The 20,266-nt window shown below is 36.6% G+C and overlaps 1 protein-coding gene across 1 annotated transcript in view; it reads left to right on the top strand.

The window, feature by feature from the left end:
* EXOC4 (exocyst complex component 4) overlaps window positions 1-20,266 on the top strand; it is a 643,225-nt gene that overhangs the window by 27,407 nt on the left and 595,552 nt on the right. Inside the window, exon 3 of the mRNA XM_081147994.1 lies at window positions 4,174-4,368. Within this exon, the coding sequence (XP_081004120.1) occupies window positions 4,174-4,368 (195 nt within the window). The remainder of the gene's footprint in view (window positions 1-4,173; window positions 4,369-20,266) is intronic.

Raw genomic sequence — 20,266 nt, 5'->3', positions numbered from 1 at the left:
AAAACAGGCATTTGAGATAAATGTATATAATTTGCCTTTCTCATGTTTAGATATTGTTATTCATTGATGGACATAGCCCTGTTTCTCCCCTCTTTAAAAAATCATATTTATTGAGCTATAATTTACATAATATAAAATGCAGTATTTTTAGAGTATAGTTCAGTGAGTTTGGCAAATGTGTATACCCCTGAATGTGTTCCGTCACCCCACTGCCCTCCTGCCTCTTTGCAGTTAATCACCCCCACATCCTGTTCGAAGCAGCTACTGATTTGAAATGATAACTATAAATTATTTTTGCCTTTTCTAGAAGTTCATACAGTATGTACCCTTTTGCACCTAGCTTTTTTTGCTCAGCATGTTTTTGAGATTCATATTTCTTCCCTTTTATTGCTGACTGGTATCATCCCCATCCCCCAACTTTTAAAATAACATTTCTTTGTAGCTCTGACTTTGTAATAAAAAAAACCCTGATCCCCAGGGCAGTTTTGTATTAAAAGTTCTTATAGCTTCTTATGTCTGCAGCTTTGCTTAACTAACTGGTTTAAGGGATAATTTTAGTGATGCTCGTTTTCCACACAGCTTGATGCCATCTGTCCCCCTCCCCCAGTGCTACTGTCCTTTTCAGTTTTCCTTCATGTAGTTAGCAACAGTAAGAAGCGAGCTGATTCCATTGTGTATATACTAGTGTGAAATGCTATAAATGGTCTTTTTCCAATCAGGAAGGAGTTTGCCAAGATTTATTGACACTCTAAGTTTCTCTTGATCAAGAGCCTAGTTGGGTGTTGTCTGACATAAAATTTACTTTTAACTGTTTCCATAGTAACAATTACAGAGGAAAAAGTTGAGATTTATAGAACCAAAGTGATATGAGTAGAATATCAGAAATCATATTCTAACAGATTTTAACTGAGATTTAAAATACAGTAGATTAAATAGCTGGAGTTCTTAACTGAGAGACTAAGAACTCCAAGAGGATCTGGGAATGACTTTAAAAATCAGGTAAAATCATAAATGCTGATAAAAACCAGCACTCCCCCACCTTATCCTACCCTAGTTCCAACTCCAGCACTTCGGAGGCACTGACTTTTATTCTTAGTTTTCCTCTTCAGATATTTGTATTTCTATATTTCTGAGTAATGTGTTTATACTAGTTTTCTATTTTAGACATTGCATATGAACTTTCAGCTGTGGGAAATGGGATGTATTCCCTTCCCACTCTCTCCCTCACCCCACCATGTCTTTCCTCATCCTCTCTATATAGTTGCTTCCTAGTTTTCGGTTAAATAGTGCCTACTCTATTATAACTACATAAATATTTACATCTAGGCCATCCAGTGTACTCTTTTTGCTTGTGTAATTTTGTTGTTTTCTTGGAGTCAGTGGTTGAATAATCCTGTTGCCTTTGGTCTGCATTGGTTCACCCCTGCCCTTTCCCTGTACTCTGGGTTTCTTCCGTTTTTCTCTTGTATTGATGGAGCACATTCTTCAGTAGCTTGGTGAGAGATGGTGCAGGTGGAGTTTATTGTTTGACAGCTTGCATCCTGATATGCTTGCTGATTCACAGTCGTTTGTATGACTCCCCCGCCCAAAGCTTTTACAAACTTCTCTCTATCCCTTGTGTTCTTACATGTCAGAATGATGTGCCCTGGCTTGGGCCTTGTGTTTGCCTCGTTGTCTTGAACACTTGGTGTGCCTTTCGATCTGAAAGCTCATTCTTTTGTTCTTTTATTATTTTATTGGTATTTTCCTCCACTGCATTTTTTTCTTTTTTTCTTCCCTGGAACTCCTGTTTGGCAAGTATTGGACTTCTTAGTTCAATGCCTCATTTTCTTTTACCTACTTTTTACCTATATCTTGTTTTTTATGGTGTGTTCTTTTGATATTTATTCAAGGGCATCTTTTAATCTTTGTACTAGATTTTTTCTATCATATTTTTTAATTTTGAAGAGTTGCTTTTCACTCTTTTCTTTGATGTAATATCCTCTCATTTTTCCTAAGGATATTAATTATAGTTTGTTTTTTTAACTGTTTCCTGCATAGTTCATCCCCCACTTCCCTCCTGTACTTTTTTCCTTTTGTTTTGATTCCTATCTTTCCATATTACAGACTTTCCTCGACTGTCTGGTGATCCTTGGCTAACTATTTGTATGTAAGAGGGAGGCACTACGAAGCTGATAGGAAGCTCAGGGCACGTTACGGGGCTTGTCTAGTGACTCTTGGGTAGGGACTCGGGAATTTCCTTGATGAAACTTCAAATGTCACCATCTATAGGTTTTTCTCACTTGGTTACTTTTGCCAGCAAAAGCCATAAGTTCCCTGTGTTGGGGCTAAAAGTCAAGCTGAGTGTTGCTGGACTCAGTCTTGGAAGGAGGCTGAGGGTCTAGAGGGGCCAAGGATCTTACTGTTCCTTAGACCCACTTTGACTTCATCTTCCAGTTTTCTATCCAGTACATTTCTATCCAGCATTTACTAGTCTATATCCTTTCTGGTTCAGTTCTTTCATATCATAAACCTATTTGGCTATTATTGGGGGAGTGAATTACCTCTCTGTGTGGTTTAATGATGATCTAGGGCTTACAATACTCCTTATAGAAAGTTTTAACCCTGTGTTCCTATCTTCAGTGTTCTTGGAGCGTCCTATTAGTGATAGCAAACCCCAGTCCAGGCTAAGACTTTCCTGATTGCTCTGCTCTGCTAATGTTGTTACACACCACCCATTGTTTTGCCAGCTTCCAAAGTTTTGTTGTCATCTCTTATTATTCTCTCCTCTCTGCTTTCTTTTCTTGGTGTTTATACTTAAAAATCCCACCTTGGTGGGATTGCAGGAAGGAGTACAGGTAATTAGGACTGTCTTCAGCAGATTTTCAAAGGGATTTCTCACCCTCCACACCCCAAAGCTACTTAATTATTCCATTATGCTTTTTCAGAGAGTACAAAATCTCCTTATTAAGGGCTTTTTTTTTTTTTTTTTAACATTGGAGAGTTTCATAAAAGTATATTTTAGGTGTTGTCCTAAAGTTGTAGGAATAGATGAGATGCTTTCTCAAGAAACCTCCTAAAGTTAGCATTCTATCTTCATATTTTCCATGTTTCTTGGAAAAATGTTGAAATTTAGCTTCGTAATCCCCAGAATTATTGTGTCATTATGTGCAACACCACCCCAGATCTTGTGAAAGACAACAGATTTTTAATTATCAGAAACATTGTAGACATTCTAGGATAATGGAAATGACCTGTATATTGATGGTTTGGATTATACAGGTGTAGGCATTTACTAAAACTCATCAAGTGGTACACTGGAGATGAACCTCAAAGAAAAACCAAATACAAAGCTGTACACAAGTGTTAAATTCTAACTTAAATAAAAATACATGTAAGGAACAGCAAAAGTATATGGAAGTAGTTCTGTGAATTGTGAGAGGTCATTTTTCATTAGGGTAGAAAATGTAAATACACTCTTCACGTGCATACATTGTGACTACCCTTCCCTGCTCCTCTCATCCGCCTCCTGTTTGTTGGGCTGTGCCTGTGCTGATCACTATGCACATCTGTGAGAATGCTTGCCATTGTGTTACTTAATATCTAAAAATCAAAATACATGGTAAAAAATCTTGGTATGTACCAGTTCTTTTTACTTTGAGATTATCTCTGGATGTGTCTATTCTTTTTTGGAAACTGGTCTTCTCTTCATTTTAGTCAGTTCCGATGAATGTCAGTTCCTTGGTTGTAAACCTTAGCTGAAGTTCTTGATCTAGAAGGAAGGACCAAGTGACCTATCAGTGGAATCGGGAAGATGCAAGAAAGAATGGGGAAGAAATAATAGGCAGACTCTTGTATCAGCCATTTCCTTTTGGATATGTCAACATCAGTGTGGTACTTCATATTTTCAGAGTGCTTTATATACTACGTAATTTCTTCTAGATGCACTCACAGGTAGGTTGGGAGTAGTTTTCTCATTTTACAGGAGAGAAAATACGGACACAGAGATGTACTCAATTGAGTTGGTGTCAGAATCAGAGTTAGAATTTTGCAAGCGACTGACCAAGGGAAATAAGTGGGCGTGTGAATGAGGATTTGTTACTTACAGTGGTACCAACAAAGAACACTAACTGGATATGGGTTGAGGCTGGCAAGACTTTGGAATGACCCAAGATTGAATCTGTTTAATTGTAGGTGAAAGAAAATCTGCTTTCATGCAAGATGCTGTTGCATTGCAAAAGGGATGAGCTTCGGAAACTGTGGATTGAAGGAATCGAACATAAGCATGTCCTGAACCTGCTGGATGAAATTGAGAACATCAAGCAGGTGCCTCAGAAGCTGGAACAGTGCATGGCCAGCAAGCACTATCTCAGCGCCACCGACATGCTGGTAAGGGAACAGCCTGAGCTAATGGCCGTTTCTGCTAAGATAGCAAAGCACTCCCTTTGTTCTCTGAGTTCTGTAATTCATGTAGCACATTACACACTGCCCTCTTGGGGTTCTCAGGCCTTTGCAGGTGAAGCCTGGCTGGTTCTCTTTCTAAATTCAGTGTTTGAAATGGGGAGGAGATTATTATTTATGTATTGCCTGCCTTTGGAACAATGGTAAGAAATCAGTACTTTAATCATGTTGGAATAGTAATGAGAGGTGTTTTAGCTTCAGAGGAAGATAGTAAATGAATCCTATTTTAAAGAATGAAACGTGCATGAAAGAGAACTTGGGGAGATTTATAAACTTGATGCTCCACAAATTCTTTGAAGGAATTTTTACATTAGGGCTTTGTTTTTCCCTTTAAATTGATAAGAAAGAAAGAAATTTTGGAAGTACCTTTGTCAAGCAAGAGTACTCCACAGCCTCGCCTTTAGCCTCTATGTTAGCCTAGTCTGCCACTTTTTGAATTTGAAATGAAAATTCAGAGAAGGTGGCAACTGGTGGTGCATGTAGCTGAGCATCAAGAAGATGAATAAAAAATGAAAATACACATGTAAGGAGCTTTTAAGGAAGGTTGGTAGCCTAGAGGTGAGATGGGCCATGATATTCTGTTCTAAAACCTGATTCGTGATGGGCATAAATAGTCAGTTGCCACAGTGGAAGGAGGTTAGTCATGGTCTGCTCTTGGGAGTGGCAAAAGAATTGGCCATTTTCAGTATCTTGTTCATAGTGACATCTTCCTGAATAATGACTATAGGGTGGTCTGACCAAAAAGAAAAATAGTCACCTTTCAGCTTTCCTCTTGGTATAGCATTAGGATGCGTGTATGTGCTAAATGATTAGGATTCAGCAATCAGAGTAGATAAGCTTAGAGAATATATTTAGCATTTTTTTTTTTGTAGTGGGCCTGCTTTTAAATAAGTGCCATATATTAAAAATAGGTTGTTAGCATTTATTTCTGTGTTTTGTTCTTTTAGGATTTCAGATTTTTGTTTTATGGTTTTATTAAGTGCTAATTTATTTACTAAAGAGCTAATCAATAATGAATAGTTTTTTGGTGTTTTTTTTTTTGACTTATTTTCTTAAGAATCTCATTAAATACGTCTTTAAATTCTTGGTTGCAAGGTACAGAAATCCAGCTCCAGCTTAGGTAAAAGAATTGCTTTACTCATGTAACCAGTCTGTTAAAAGGACAGGCATGCGGAATATCTTCTTTTGCGTGTCTTCTTCATTGTGCTGTTATAGATGTTTCTTCCACTGTGGGTGGGGTCTGGGTGTTTGGGGAGAAGAAGGAGTGTAGGCTGTAGCCTATATCTCTTCAGCTTTGCAGAGGAAAATAATCTTTTTTTCTAATTAAAAAATACAGAAGTAGGCCCTGGCTGGGTGGCTCAGTTATTTGGAGCACTATCCTGTACACCAAAAGGTGGCAGGTTCTGTTCCAGGTCAGGGCACAAACCTAGGTTGTGGGTTCGATTCCCATCAGCGCTCATATGGGAGACAACCAATTGATGTTCCTCACATCAATGTTTACCTCTCTCTCCCCCTTCCTCTTTCTCTGAAATCAATGAAAACATATCCTCGGGTGATGATTAAAAAAAAAAAATACAGGGTTAGGATCTGGATTGGGCCTGCTTGGGCACTGTAAGTGTCAGTTCCAACTAAAACTGTATGGTTGGGGGTGGGAAGGAAGAATAGTCGCCTTCAGAAAAGGGTTGAGTGTATGAGATGCACTTCTCAGAAGTTCCTTTTTGCTATTTGTAGTTCTTTATATATTCTAGATACTAATCCTTTATCTGTTGGATGGATTGTAAATGTCTTCTCTCAGTTGGTGGAGTATCTTTTTTACTTTGTTTATGGTGTCTTTTGTTATGAAGAAGTTTTAAAGTTTAATGCAATAAAGTTTCTCATTTATTTTCCGTTATGTGATTTTTATTTTTATTTTTTTTCTAGCCCAGTGTCATAAAGAGAATCTCCTATGCCTTCTTCTTTAATCCATTTAGAATCTACTTTCATATATAGTATGAACTGGAGACCTAATTTTATCTTCCATATAAATAGCTACTTGGCTCAGACCATTTATTGAACCCATTCCCTACTGATTTAATGCCATCTTGGTCACATACCAAGTTTTTACATATGCATGGGTGTTTCTGAGCTCTTTATTTTGTTCAGTTGGTCTCATCTGTATCTGTAACAAAACCATGCTGTTTTAATTACTATAATTTTATAATATATCTTGACAGCAGGTGAAGACTTTCCCTCACCTTGCTGTTCAGAATTGTCTGTGCTATTCTTGGCACTTTACTCTTCCATATCAGTTTTAGTATCAGCTTGTCAAGTTCCACAAAAAGTGTGATGGCATTTTGATTAAATTTAAGAGAATTTTATCGTTGTAATGCAGGCCTTTCAGTGAACAGGATATGTCTCTCATTTATTGAAGTGTTTGTTTATGTTCTTTATAATAATGTATTCCTTAGAGATACTGGACTATATATTTTTTGTTTTATTTCTGAGTATCATATTTTTGTTTGTTAAAACAATGGCTTTTTGTTAATTGCAATTTCTAGCTATTTATTGCTGCTCTATAGGGATACTATAGATTTTTCTTTTTTAATTGATCATACATTTCCCTGAAACTAATCCCAATCCTGTCTGCCTGGAAAATGATGCTTTATTCTTTATGACTTGGCATAAATTTCATCATCTCTGAATGTCCCAGAGAATCAAATACTTTTCTTTTAAAAATATATATACTTATTTTTATTCTGGTAAGAATACTTAACACAAGCAGATGCTTTGTTTTCATAAGCCGTATGTGTTTCTTTGTAATATAATACTGTTGTTTTATATTACACAGTAGTCATTGAAGGCAGGGGCTATATCTTACCTACTTTTGTCTACCCTGCACTTGCCATAGTCATATCATCAGAGTTCACAGATCGTTAGACGGGTAACTATGCGAAAGAGTTTCCTATCACTAAACAGAAAAAAGGCATTTTATTCTCTCTCTAGAAGCTCTGGTCTGATTTTTCACCTCCATTTTTTTGTTTGTTTGTTTATTTGCTTTATAATGGTTCTGTAGTTTCTAATCTTTTGTGTGTTTTTTTAAACAACAAAAATAATTATAATAGCTAATGTGTCTTGAGCATTCACTATGTGCTGATACCATTTTAAGTATGTTACATTTGTTAACACATATGATTCTCTCAATAACCCTGTTGGAGATAGGTTTCTGATACCATCCCCATTTTCCAGATGAGGTGGTTGCTTTGCATGATCTGGGGCATCGTATATCCTCAAATACAGTGAAGATTTCAGGGAGATAGGATTTAAGTGTGCTTAAAAGGTCAGAAATATTCTTCAATTTAGCCTTTTGTTTATAAGAGTGACAAGTAAGGTCTGTAATTGCTCTTTCAGTGGACTTCATATGAGAAAATAATCACATTTCCTTTCCTCAGGTTATGTGGTGGTAGAAGTAAAATCTACTTAAGGCATCTGAAGGGTCCAAATGGAAATGTGCTAAAAGATATCAGAGGACAATGAAGACACAATAATCTAGTTTTTCAAAACCCTCTGATTTCCTTGGATTCGTTTAACAGAAGGTTTTGCATTTTTATTTTAAGGCAGGTGCACAGGCCCAGTAATGTAATCCCCAGTCAGGTTAATAAATCCAGAGTAACTAAATCAGAGGTGACCCTGGCTCCTGTCAGCTCCTGCAGTTCCCACTTCACCATTCGCCTGGTCTGATAGCTCTAGACTTGGCTTCTGGATAGGATATTTAGTTCTTTTGATGCGATAACCTGAGTACTGCATAAAATAATTAAATTGTCATGACTGGCAATGTCTGCAAATAGGCATGGCCTTTTGTTTCCTTCTTCAAGGTAAACAGCTACTGTTAGCTTACAAAAAGCTAAATGTGATCCAACAAGGAGCCTGCATCCGTCACATTGAAATCAGAGACTTGATTTATAGTGTAGCCTGTAGCTTTGTGATATGTACGGTTTAAATTAGACCTTTGCAGTCATTGTGCTGGGTTGATGCAAGCACATTAATGACATAATTTCTGGTTGCTGCATCACATTTCTGCAGTCTGTCCTTTGTATTCCACTCACATTAATTGAAGTAATTTTGCCAGTGAAGCGTGTTTCAAACCTCTGCATTTAAATTGAAATTTTAATTCCCTTATTGTCTCGAAAAGACGGCTGAAGATGCCTTGTTACAGGTTTCATTATCACTCAGAACACTCCAGCTGCTGGTTCTAATGTACAATGACTGATTAATTCGGGGAAGAATTAGTAATGTAAGAATAGCAACCGCTTCCCAGTGGCATGAGCTAACCAGGAAGGTATTTCATGAGAGTTAATATTTTTATGAACTTTTTTTTGAGGGAAATTTTTGTAGAAGTCTGCATCGAACTGAAATTGCACAGATAAGCTTCGAAAATCACTTACACAGGTTCTGATTTATCAACCCATAGAAGTCAGTTCATGGTTTCATTCAATCAGTGGGAACCAAGCCAGTGTGAGTAGTTTTGAGACACTTCAGCTGACAGTCACAGGCTTGTGACTAAAATAATTTTTTTCCTTTCTAAGTCTTCCAGAGAGTGGAGAGATTTTGAATGTCTTTTAATCATTTTGTCTTTTTATTATTTATATGCCTTTTAAAAAAGAATCCATGGCTATATAGTCAGATAAGAATTATGATAATTATAATAACTTATATTTATGTAGCTGCCTTCTCCCCAGAGGGTCCCAGAGTGCTTTGCTGAGAGAATGGTATGGTGGAATTATTTCACTTACACTGTGAAAATGTGGCCGCATCTGGGGGATAAAGAAAGCAAGGCAGCTATTTAATCGTATAGTTTCTAAGTCCCTATAATGAAAATAGGTATATTTGTAATATATTTGGCTTACCTTTGCAATTGTTGGACAACATTCAAGGTTGTGAATGTCAGCATGTATAGTGTAGGTCAGATGGACCTGTGCAGAATCCAGCTTTGACTTTTACTGACTTGATGACTTAGGACTAATTATTTAACTTGACTTTGCTGAAAGTTGGAGTTGAGAATAATACCCCCAAGGGTGGTTGAAGAGATTAAGAGATATTAAGCTATACCTGTAAAGTAGGCACAGTATACACAATAAGTGCTTAGAAATGTTCTTTATAATTAATTGATTATTTTTACTGATACTATAAGACAGGATGTAGTGATGGCTCCCATGTTAAAATCTTAAAAACTGTTCTGAGGCAGATTTCTATCTGAATGAAAGACTATTCCACATTGTATACAATCAGAGTAATTACTGCAGGCAGATAAATAGGATTTTTCTCAGAAAACAAGTCTAGTATACTCTAACACATGCACTAATGGGTGAGCAAGACCCCAAAGTAATACTGTACCTTATTTCTGGGACTTGACATGGACAGATTTCAGATTCTGTGTCTTCAGTTACCTGTTCAGCCTGCATCAAGTATGTGCTCATAGGGTACCCATTGACTGTCTAATTATAAGCAATGTAATTTGTTGGTAAACTATCCAAGATCAGTTTGTTGCAAAATCTCAAAGTATTAAATGTGTTATTCTGCTGAGTATCATAATTAGATATAAGGCAGTTCACTGTTGGAAGGAGGTTCATTGAAAATGTTGATTTCAGTGTTAGAGTAGTTGATGTTAAAATCTTCTTCCTGTCATTACTTTGATAGCAGGAACGGTGGGCCAGTGAGGTTGCTTCTATTGGTGCCAGTAAAACTTTGTCATTAGCAAATGGACTAATTCTCCTTTTTTCATATTAAGGTCAGGGAAGAGGTGATCATGCACCCACTATCAAATGATTAACGTCCAAGTAAGAAAAAGGGGCCTAAACACCCAGCCCTTTCATCTGACTTAAAACTTTCTGAGATCTCACAGGACTGTTTTCTCTCATCATGACTCTGGAAATGGTATTGAGATGAAAGCTCTATAAATATCAGGAGCTGGGACAATCTAGTGAACTTATTGAATTTATCCTGAAAGTGGTTCAGTGACTTTGCAAAAATGTTTCAATATTCCATATAGATTTCTCTATAACATGATAAAAAATGTATCAGTGATTAATAATGAAATAGTCACCATTAACACCCATCTGTTCCTAGTGTAGAATATGGACTTGAGAGACCAATGCCAGGATTCTGTACTAATAACTCGTCAGAAAAGAATCTGGCACGTATTTTGCTAGACAAACGGATGTGATGATGCTGTTGTGATCACTTCTGCTGTTAATGTATGTATCTGTGAAGGTGGTCTTAACCTTGGAGGAACTTACATGTTATTTGGGAGAGACAGATGATGGACAGATAAACAGTGTCGCTTGTATCATTATAAAACAAAAAAGGGGGGCCAGGAATACTGGGGTGGAAGTAGGACAGGGTGGTCAGCTGTAGCTGCTTCTGGCTGCATTTGGGACTCTTCCATTCCCTCAAACACTTACATCTTCTTTTCAGAAATATTTAGGAAAAGCTGAAAATAAAGTTATTAAACAAGTAACCTTGGTTTTGCATCCACAATTGAGTAGACTTAGTGTGGCAGCTTATGTTTCTCCTAGAGTGTGAAAGTACAGGGTTTTGCAGCAACTCTTTTGCTTGCTGCTCACTGCCCCTTTTATTTAGATTTGTTTTTGAAGGCTGGAGTTTCTAAAAGTACACTGTTGGATAGGCACCAGGTTATTGTATTAGCTTTCCTTCCCTTGTAGTGTGCTCTTTTATCTGCCTATCTATATTATGTTAAAGCAACTAGAAGTTCTATTTTATTGCACTAAACCTTGTATATTTAGAAATTTTAAATTGGATCACTTGGCTGTAGGGCAGTGTTTCCCAAACTCTGAGCATTAGGGAATCCTTCAAGTCATGGGGATGTAAAGTACAGCATAGAGAATATAGTCAATAATATTGTAATAACTATGTATGGTACCAGGATGGTACTAGATTTATTGGGGGATGATCACTTTGTAAGTTATAGAAATGTCTAATCACTGTGTTGTGCACCTGAAACTAATATAATATTGTATGTCAACCATAATAGAAAAATAGAAACAAATTTTAAATAAATTTAATAAAAGAATCTTAAAGTTCAGGTCACAGCCTAGACTGATTACATTGAAATCTCTGGGGGTGGGACACTAGCTTCAGTAATTTTTGACATTGTCCAGGTGATTCCAGTTTATAGACAGATTTGGAGCCATTGCTGTAGGGTGTAGCCTATGCTATGCAATAAAGCAAAACTAATTGCCCTTGACTTTATTTAATACCTGCTCCAAGTAGTTAGAAACCAAATATTTGCATAATACAGACATCACATTGAGATATTCACATTTACGTACAAATGTGCATAAGTAGTCTCACTGATGTTGCTTTGTTGCTGTCCTGTGTTGCAGTTTTTGGATAGAGCTGATGAGTGTATGACTCTTATTCTGATTTTATAGTGTGACTATTTGGTTAATAGGAGTTTTGTTTAATGGTTAACGTAGATGCTCTCTAAATTTGGGCTGACTTGGAACTGTTCACAGCTGTCATCGTAGTGCCCTGATTCCTGCATCTTTACTGTGGCTTCTTATCTGACTTATTACCAGGATTTAATGGATTGAAATTTGGGCACAAATTTATTTATTGACAGGTGGTGGCTAGGTAGAGTGTGGGATAGTGCAAACAAAATGGATTTAAAAGCCAGACCTTCTTAATTCCAGTCTTGACCCAACAATTTGCCAGTTCTGTGAGCTTAGACAAATCATTTTCTCGCCCTGTTTTTTAGTATCCCCTTTTATAGAGTGGATATACAAATACTCTGTCTGTGTTAGAGTGGTTGTGAGAATAAAAGTGAAATTTTGTACATGTGAAGGCAATATGAAATTTAAAATGTGTAGCTAGCATTGTCATCATTACTGTCACAGTGCCACGTAAAAAGAAAAAGCAGTAGTCTGGGGCTTGTTTACATTGAGTAGCACTTCTGGCCTAGTGTTACCATCACTACTGCATACATGTTTTAATTGGCTTGATTCTGTGTGTGTGTGCACGCATGTGTGTACACACGTGTTTATGCAGTTGAGTCTCTAGGAGGAATAATCTAAGAATATTCCTCATATTCTGGTTTCAGCCTCACATAGAGTTACTTGAATAGGTTTTTGATTGGTCAGTCTGTGGCCAGATGGAGACCCTCGATATGTGTAAATTGCAGCAGATGACAATGCATGCTGTTGATGGGAGCCCTCTCTCTCAACTTGATGATGCTGATCAGTAGCTTTTGCTGGTCTTGACAAGATAGGAGGAGCTTGTTAAAGAAGTCTATTATCTCTGAGATCCATCCCAGTGCTGATTACTTGTGGTTGCCTAGCTCTTAAAAAGAAAAAAGAAAAAAAGCCATATTCCTTTCACATTCTTTTGTGGGATTTTAATAGTTCATGTTGGTAAAGAGCTGTATAAGTGCTGAGCAGTTCTAATGGATCTGGGGCTCTTGCAGAGTGTGGGCGAATTGTCTTGATTTCAGTGTTGTGTCTGAAGTGATTCTGAGACCTCCTTTGCCAACTCTTAAGAGGACAGTTGTTCTGTAACTTTTTCTTGTCCCAGAATAACAAGATGACAAATGTAAGTGACTTTGGGACACTTGGTAAATGAGAATAACTTTCTTAGTGGTCTCTTTTGTATTTTGGAGTAGAAACCTAGGTTTCAATGCCCTCTTTATGGGACCCTGATGGGAACTGGGAATTAGAGGAATCATAAGATTAGAAACAAAGAAGGATTTTTTTTCATGAGCTTTTCCATAACCAAATACAATTTTATCTTTCTCATAAGGTGTTAAGTATGGTTTAATTTCATCAGGAAAGTAATTGTGAACAGATTTAAGTCCATTTAGAACAAAAAAGGCTCTTAATTTGACGTTATGCATCAGAAGCCCTAAATATGTGCATAACTTTAGATTTGGAATTCTACTTCTAGATTGTTGTATTAAGGAAAGAATGAAGAATTTTAATTATGTGTTCAAAAATGTGTATACAAGAACAATTTTCACAGTAAGATTTATGAAAGTAAGAAAATAGCAGTTACTTAAGTATAGGGAATTGGTTTAAGTTATGTGTGGACTATTCATATAATGGGTTAGTATGAAAACACTAAAGATTATAGATTTAGTGATGGGCAGATGTTCCCAATGTAGTGCCAAATGAAAACATATTTAAAAAATAACAGTATTTTCACAAAAACTTTATGTGGAAACTGACTGGAAGGAGTCAGTTTAAAATATGTTATTTTATCTGACTATTGAGAATATGGGCCATCTTTTTCCTTTGTGATTTTGTGTTTTTCAAATTTTCTTGATTGAGCATGTATTACTTTCGTAATTTGGAAGAAAAATAAAGGTTAAGGAAAAAAGTACATTTGTGGGCCTCACTTTTTTTTTTTTTTGAACCTGTAAAATTGTTGTGGGGTCTCTGTCTTGACAGCCTTTAAGGGCCCCTGACAATAGAAAATTCTAATATTTTATTTCTCAGATATTGTCATTTTGTGAGGCTTGGGCTACTGGGTCTTAGAAGACCTGGCTCCCCTTCCCTAGACCTTTGTGTTAATAAAACGTGGGAATTATTTGTGATAAGAATGCCTTGATGTTTTTAAAAAAAGGAAACAAGATGAAAACAAAAATAAGGGAGGAACTCCAAAGAAAGCTTAAGAATAGCTTAATACAATGGTATGCTTTTAGAACAAATCTGTTCCACTGCAGTAATAAAATAGATGTTTCATGAAGCTTTATAAGTCATATTTGGTCTCTTTTGAGTTTTGTTTTCTAAGATAGATTTGAAAATACTTTAAGGAAGAAATTCACAAGTAAAAGGCCTTCTTTTTTTGACAGCACTTTATCTTACAGCCCCCTCCCTTCATTCACTTATCAATAACTTCATCTCATTTGCTTTATCCTGGAAATTCCATTATCTCCCAGGCAGTCTATTGCATTAAGCTGTTAGTACCTAATATCGCCTCATTTACATTGACGCGTGCTTGACCTCAGCCCCTCTCCTCCCTTTGTTAATGCACCAACAAGCACGGATATCTCTCTGGAGCATTATCATTTGGCTGTTAGCTCAACTAATAACAACCCTTCATTTGAGCTGATGAAGGTTTATTAAATAAAAACATGCAATCGCCCTGGCAGTAAAGTAATGAAGGGAGAATGGAAGTAGACAGCATCCTGCTTTAATGGTGAGAGCATGCTGAGTCTGCATTATAGGTATTTGCTTTCCTTAGGGGGAAGGGGCACCTGACTGGGTCGGATCAATATCGTGTTAGCAAACTGATTTTAAGAATGGGCATTTTTGATTGCCTGATTTGATCACTGATTAGCTACAGACTGAGGAGCTGGGGGGGGGGGGCGGTTCTTGCTCCAGGCACTTGGTCCTGCCTTGTGCTGCAGCTTTCTAGGGAAGCCTGTCTAAGTACCAAACTGTCAATAGCCCTGAGGCTTTAAGTCACTGGCCCTCTTCTGGGTTTCAAGGCCCATTTCTTTGTTGTTTGCAGCCAAAGATTTTTTTGGTGTTCTTATTTAAGACTGTTCTAAAAACTTGTTTGACTTATGTCTTCTTATATATTATAAAGAAATATAGATGTCTTCTTATATATTATTACTATAGGAAAGGAGAAAGGTTCTCTGGAATAGTCTTATCTTTTTACTGCATCTATAAAGTGGGCTAAGGCAACATTTTCAGAATGTTTATGTTGTCTTACTACCAAAAAAAAAAAAAAATGCTTTTTTAAGGGAGACAAACTAATTATCAGATTCCTGAAGGAAATATTTGTTTTGGACTCAACAGTGGCAGACATTTGCTTTCTTAGGGAATATTGTTGCCAAAATAAGCATTTTCATTAGCTAGCAGATGGTTTAGTTATCAGGTTGTGTTTTCTTTTGTTTATACTTATAAGTTTTCCTTCTTTTTTTGGCTTGAACCTTAGTTCTATTTAGAAACAGTTACTAATGTTATTTACCTTTGTGTAACTTACCTCCCCAAATGAAAAAAAATAAAAAAGACCAGTAGTTTCCTGTCTAGCATTTTCTTCAATGAAGCAGCTGTTGAGAATGGCCAGCTTTGGTGCTTCTCCAAAACATTTCCATTGGTTGATGTTAAAGCACAAAACTAGATCTTTCCACCTAATCAGCCTGAGTAAGACTGGCTGAAGACAAACACTTAACTATGAGATAATAATTTCCTAATTTAAACTAACATGAAATTGAGAAATAGACACTTGGGAAAGAAAAATTACAGGTACTAGTTTCTAATTATCAAGATTTCTTTTATTGTAGACTCATCTGTCATCAGAAGGCAAAATTTTTTAAAATACCAGACAGTTCTTGGTTAAGTACATTTTAGCTGTGCTTTGACCTGCTTTCTGAGTTTATGGAAACATTTTTCAGAATTTATGTTTTCTTAATGGGTAGGTTTCCAATAGCAAAACATGCTGTCCTGTTCAGTCTCGTGTTAAAACGTTTTGTAAATGTTTGCTTGTTTTCATAATCCTAAAGGAAATACTTATTTTCAACTCCCAAACAGATTTCTGTTATTTATAGGAGCAGTTTCCGGTTTTGTTGAATAGAATACCAGTTTTCTGTTAGATAAAATTGGTACCCTGTGAATAAAATTCCCTGCTAGTAATCTCTTTCACCCCAAAAATAATTTTTGAAAATATATATAAGAAAAATTCTAGATATATTTAGTTGTCTCATTATCTACTTGTAGTAACCTATTATAAGAAATGGTGTGGCATACCTGAGAATTCTAGGAGGTCACAGGATAGGCCATGTGGGGCATGAATGAATGATGATTTGTGAGTAGATGTATAGGTAACACTTACCAATGAATGATTCCACTGTATGTTGTCTACTTCACCTTTCATCTGCTGTGTCTTGTCCTGCAATTTTATTATATTTGTGACATTATTTAGTGTCACATATAGTCACACTTATGAACCCAATTTGATAATTTCTCATAACCACTAACCTATGAGACCATTTGCTGTTGCTTTGATTTAATTGCATCTCTTGAATTCCTGTTGATGTTTCATCAGTGTGTTATTTTAAAAGTGCTCTGAAGTCATTACATTTAGAAAACGGTGAAATAACTTATGAAATAACCATTTCTTATGCCTTAAAAAAAATGTTTAGTTGTATTTTTGATAGTAGTGATGCTCATTTATAAATGTTAATAGATTTCTCTTCTCGTGAAGCCTTAATGTCAGTAAGTGCCTGGAAGCCAGACCCCTAGGACAACAGAATTAACCATCAGTGATGGTTGCTGAGTTGACTGCTGCCTCACCAAGTTTTTCTTTATGTGTAAATTTTATGGTACAGGCTACTTAAAGCAAGATAAGATAAATGTCAGGTTTCTAAACTGGTGTTCTAGAGACCAAATGTTGCATTGAGGACTATTATCTTCAAGTTGGTTTGAGTACCACTTAGTAAGGGTAGAATAGGGGGAAGACAGTGACTACGCCTAGCTTCCATAATTATAGCTTTGTAAGTAGACTTTAAATAAGTGAAGGACAGAAAATAAAGTATTGCATTTTCATATAGAAACGAGAGACAATATTTTCTATTCTTGTGGTAAGGTATGCAAATCTTTGAAATTCTAAGACAGCTCTGGATTGTGTGTGTGTGTGAATTGTATTTGTATTCTTGTATTTTGGGTCAATGGAACATATTCAGAAAGTTTGTCATCTACATGGTTATAAAGGTTCTATGAAGGAAACAACACTTTACTGAAAATGCTGCATTAAAGCATTTTGAAAATACCTTCTGAGATTTCTTTGTTCACAGGATAAAAAGGTTCTATTAAAAATAATTTCAGAGAACACTCAGTATGTCCCAGGTACTGGGCTAAGTGTTTTACCTACACGTTAAAAAATTTTTAGTTAAGTGGCTTTGAAAGTTGACATTGTCATATAATTTTGTATTTGGAACTTGAGCTGTTTGGATTGAAAATCTTCATGCAGATTCCTACAAACAAATCAAGTGTGGATGTGCAGTGGGTGATTTTTAAGCTTAAATATCTCCACTGGATTTAATTACCTTAAGGGATAAAGCTACATGATGGACCAGTGGTTTACCAAATTATTTTCCATTTTCTGAATTTCGATGCCACTAAAGGTTACTGCATCCTCATTTCTCTGCTAGAAACTTAAGTTAAAATCCATTTTAGAGCATAAGTGTGAATGCATTTGTTGTTGTTTTTCCTCCTTGGGGACACTGGTCATTTTGCCAGGCTGCCTTTCTATTTGGAATTGCTGGCAGCTTGCACAGGCCCAGGGGCTCTCGTAGCAGGGGCAGTTGCAAGTCAGCATGAAAATGAACTGGCGGGCTTCGGAGGGTGAGCTGGCCCAGGGCTTGTCACTCTTTCATTCCCTGATTCTTTCTTGGTTAACTTAAGGAAACCTATTTGCTGCTGACATTTGATTATAGCATATCACAAAACAAGTGATGTGTTTGTGGGCATGCCATTGCATTTCCTCCCCTTCTCAGGCAGGTTTGCATTTGGCAGCTCCCAAGCTGTCTATATTCACCGTCCACAAGCTCCTCCATGACTGTGTATATTGGTTTAGATCTCTGCTCAACACTTATCACCGGTGTGTTTCATTGCCTCCATTGTCTGTTGCTTTTGTCTAAAGGCTTTATTTTTTAAGGGCATGTTTATTTGCATAAGTACATTTAATGTTTTTACCCTGAAGTATTATTAGTTAGTGCCTTTATTTGTACATACTAGGAATATTTAGAAGTATAACCTAAGCAGGTAGTAGTCATAGCACATTAATCCATTCAGGGAGCTTGGTGTAGTGTTCTTTTCCCTGAGTTCAGCTTGTAGTTATCTCTTCTCTGTTGTTGTTGTTGTTATTACATTTGCATTTTTTGTATTTCTCTACCTCCCCCTTTTGTTCTCTCAAGGAATAGTACTGAGAATATTCTCTTCACTTTGTTTTTTCACTAAAAATATATAAGATCTTGATTCATAACAAAATAAATATAATTTCATATACATGGAAAATGGGATCAGGTCATACATGCTATTTTTTTCATTTGAAACCTATATACTTGGTTTCCAAATGAATTGCTCCAGGTTCCCTGAGTCCCTTCTTATCATCTGCATTTGTTGTAGGTATTCCTATATCATTTTTATTCATCCATTCCATTTTGTCTTAAAAATCTTCCAAATTGCACTTTATACTAGGAGTATCTCCCTTTCCAGAATCTATCTTCTGTTCACTGTTCAAATCCCCTTTCTCCTCTCAAACTGGGTTAGGCCAAGGAGTAGTGATGAATGCTATTATCTGCTTGTAGCATTCATGTGAAAATTGCATTGACCTTTGTGTGTATGTGTACATGAGAAGGAGTGAGAGGGAGACTGACTTTATGTAGAGTGCACACGTAGACTCAGGCTAACCAGGCTCTGATTCATGATCGTCATAAGAATTATTAAAAATTTTTTAGTGTGCTTCTATTTAGTCTTAAAAGGCTAGCTTTGACAGTTGATTTAAACCATTAATACAAGGAATTCTTGTGAGACTATGAATGCTATAATCATTTTAAAAAAAATTTTATTGTTGAAAGTATTAGATATTCCCCTTTTTTCCCCATTGATCCCCTTCAACCTGCATCCCCCCCCACCCCCCCCCCCCCGCCAGCCTTCCCACACTGTTGTCTGTGTCCATGGTATATGCATATAAGTTCTTTGATTAATCCCTCCCTACCCATTCCCCCACCCCCACTTTCCCACTGAGATTCATCAGTCTGTTTGTTCCATGCTTCTATGTCTCTGGATCTATTTTATTCCTCAGTCTGTTTTGTTTATTAGATTCCACATATGAGTGAGATAATATAAAACTGAATCAAGAAGAATCAGAAAACCTGAACAGGCCAATAACAACTGATGAAATCAAATCAGTAATAAAAAAAACTTCCAGCAAACAAAAGCCCTGGTCTGGACAGCTTCTAATTCTTTAAATTGTAGGTGTAGATAGTTTACTAAAAGTTTTTTAGCTTTTTGAGGTAGGCCTGTAGTGCTGTGAACTTCCCTCTTAGGACTGCTTTCACGGTGTCCCATAGATTTGGGGTTGTGTGTTCATTTTCATTTGTTTCCAGGAAGTTTTTGATTTCTTTCTTGATCTTATTAGTAACCCATTCATTGTTTAATAACATGTTATTTAGCCTGTATGTGTGGTTTTTTTTGAGTGTTTTTACTGTAGTTGATTTCTAATTTCATGCCCTTGTGATCTGAGATGCTTGATATGATTTCAATCTTCTTGAACTTGTAGAGAACTTGTGTCCTAGCATGTGGTCTGTCTTTGAGAATGACCCATGTGCACTTGAGAGAAATGTATATTCTGCAGCTTTGGGGTGGAATGTCTTGTAAATATCAGTTAAATCCATCTGATCTGGTGTGCTGTTTAGAGACACTGTGTTGACTTTTTGTCTGGAAGATCTATCCAGTGAAGTCAGTGGGTTGTTCAAGTCCACAACTATTGACTGTATTGCTGTTGGTCTCTCCCTTAAAGTCCTTAAGGTTATTATTGATAGGTCCTTATTTATTGCCATTTTAATTCTTTATGCCTATGTTTCTCTAGTTCTTCTTCTAGCAGTCCCTTTAATATTTCCTGCAATGCTGGTTTGGTGGTGATAAATTCCTTTAGCCTTTTTTTGTCTGAGAAGCTCTTTATTTCATCACCTATCTTGAATGATGGTCTTGCTGGATAGAGTAGTCTTGTTTCAGATCCTTGTTTTGCATTACCTTGAATATTTGATGCCATTCCCTTCTGGCCTGTAGAGTTTCTGATGAGAAGTCAGCTGACAGCCTTATGA

Source organism: Miniopterus schreibersii, assembly GCF_964146895.1.
Source record: "Miniopterus schreibersii genome assembly, chromosome: 9".
Classification (NCBI taxonomy): Eukaryota; Metazoa; Chordata; class Mammalia; order Chiroptera; family Miniopteridae; genus Miniopterus; species Miniopterus schreibersii.
The sequence above is the reverse complement of the archived record's forward strand: the minus strand, read 5'-3'. Positions and strand labels throughout refer to the sequence as shown.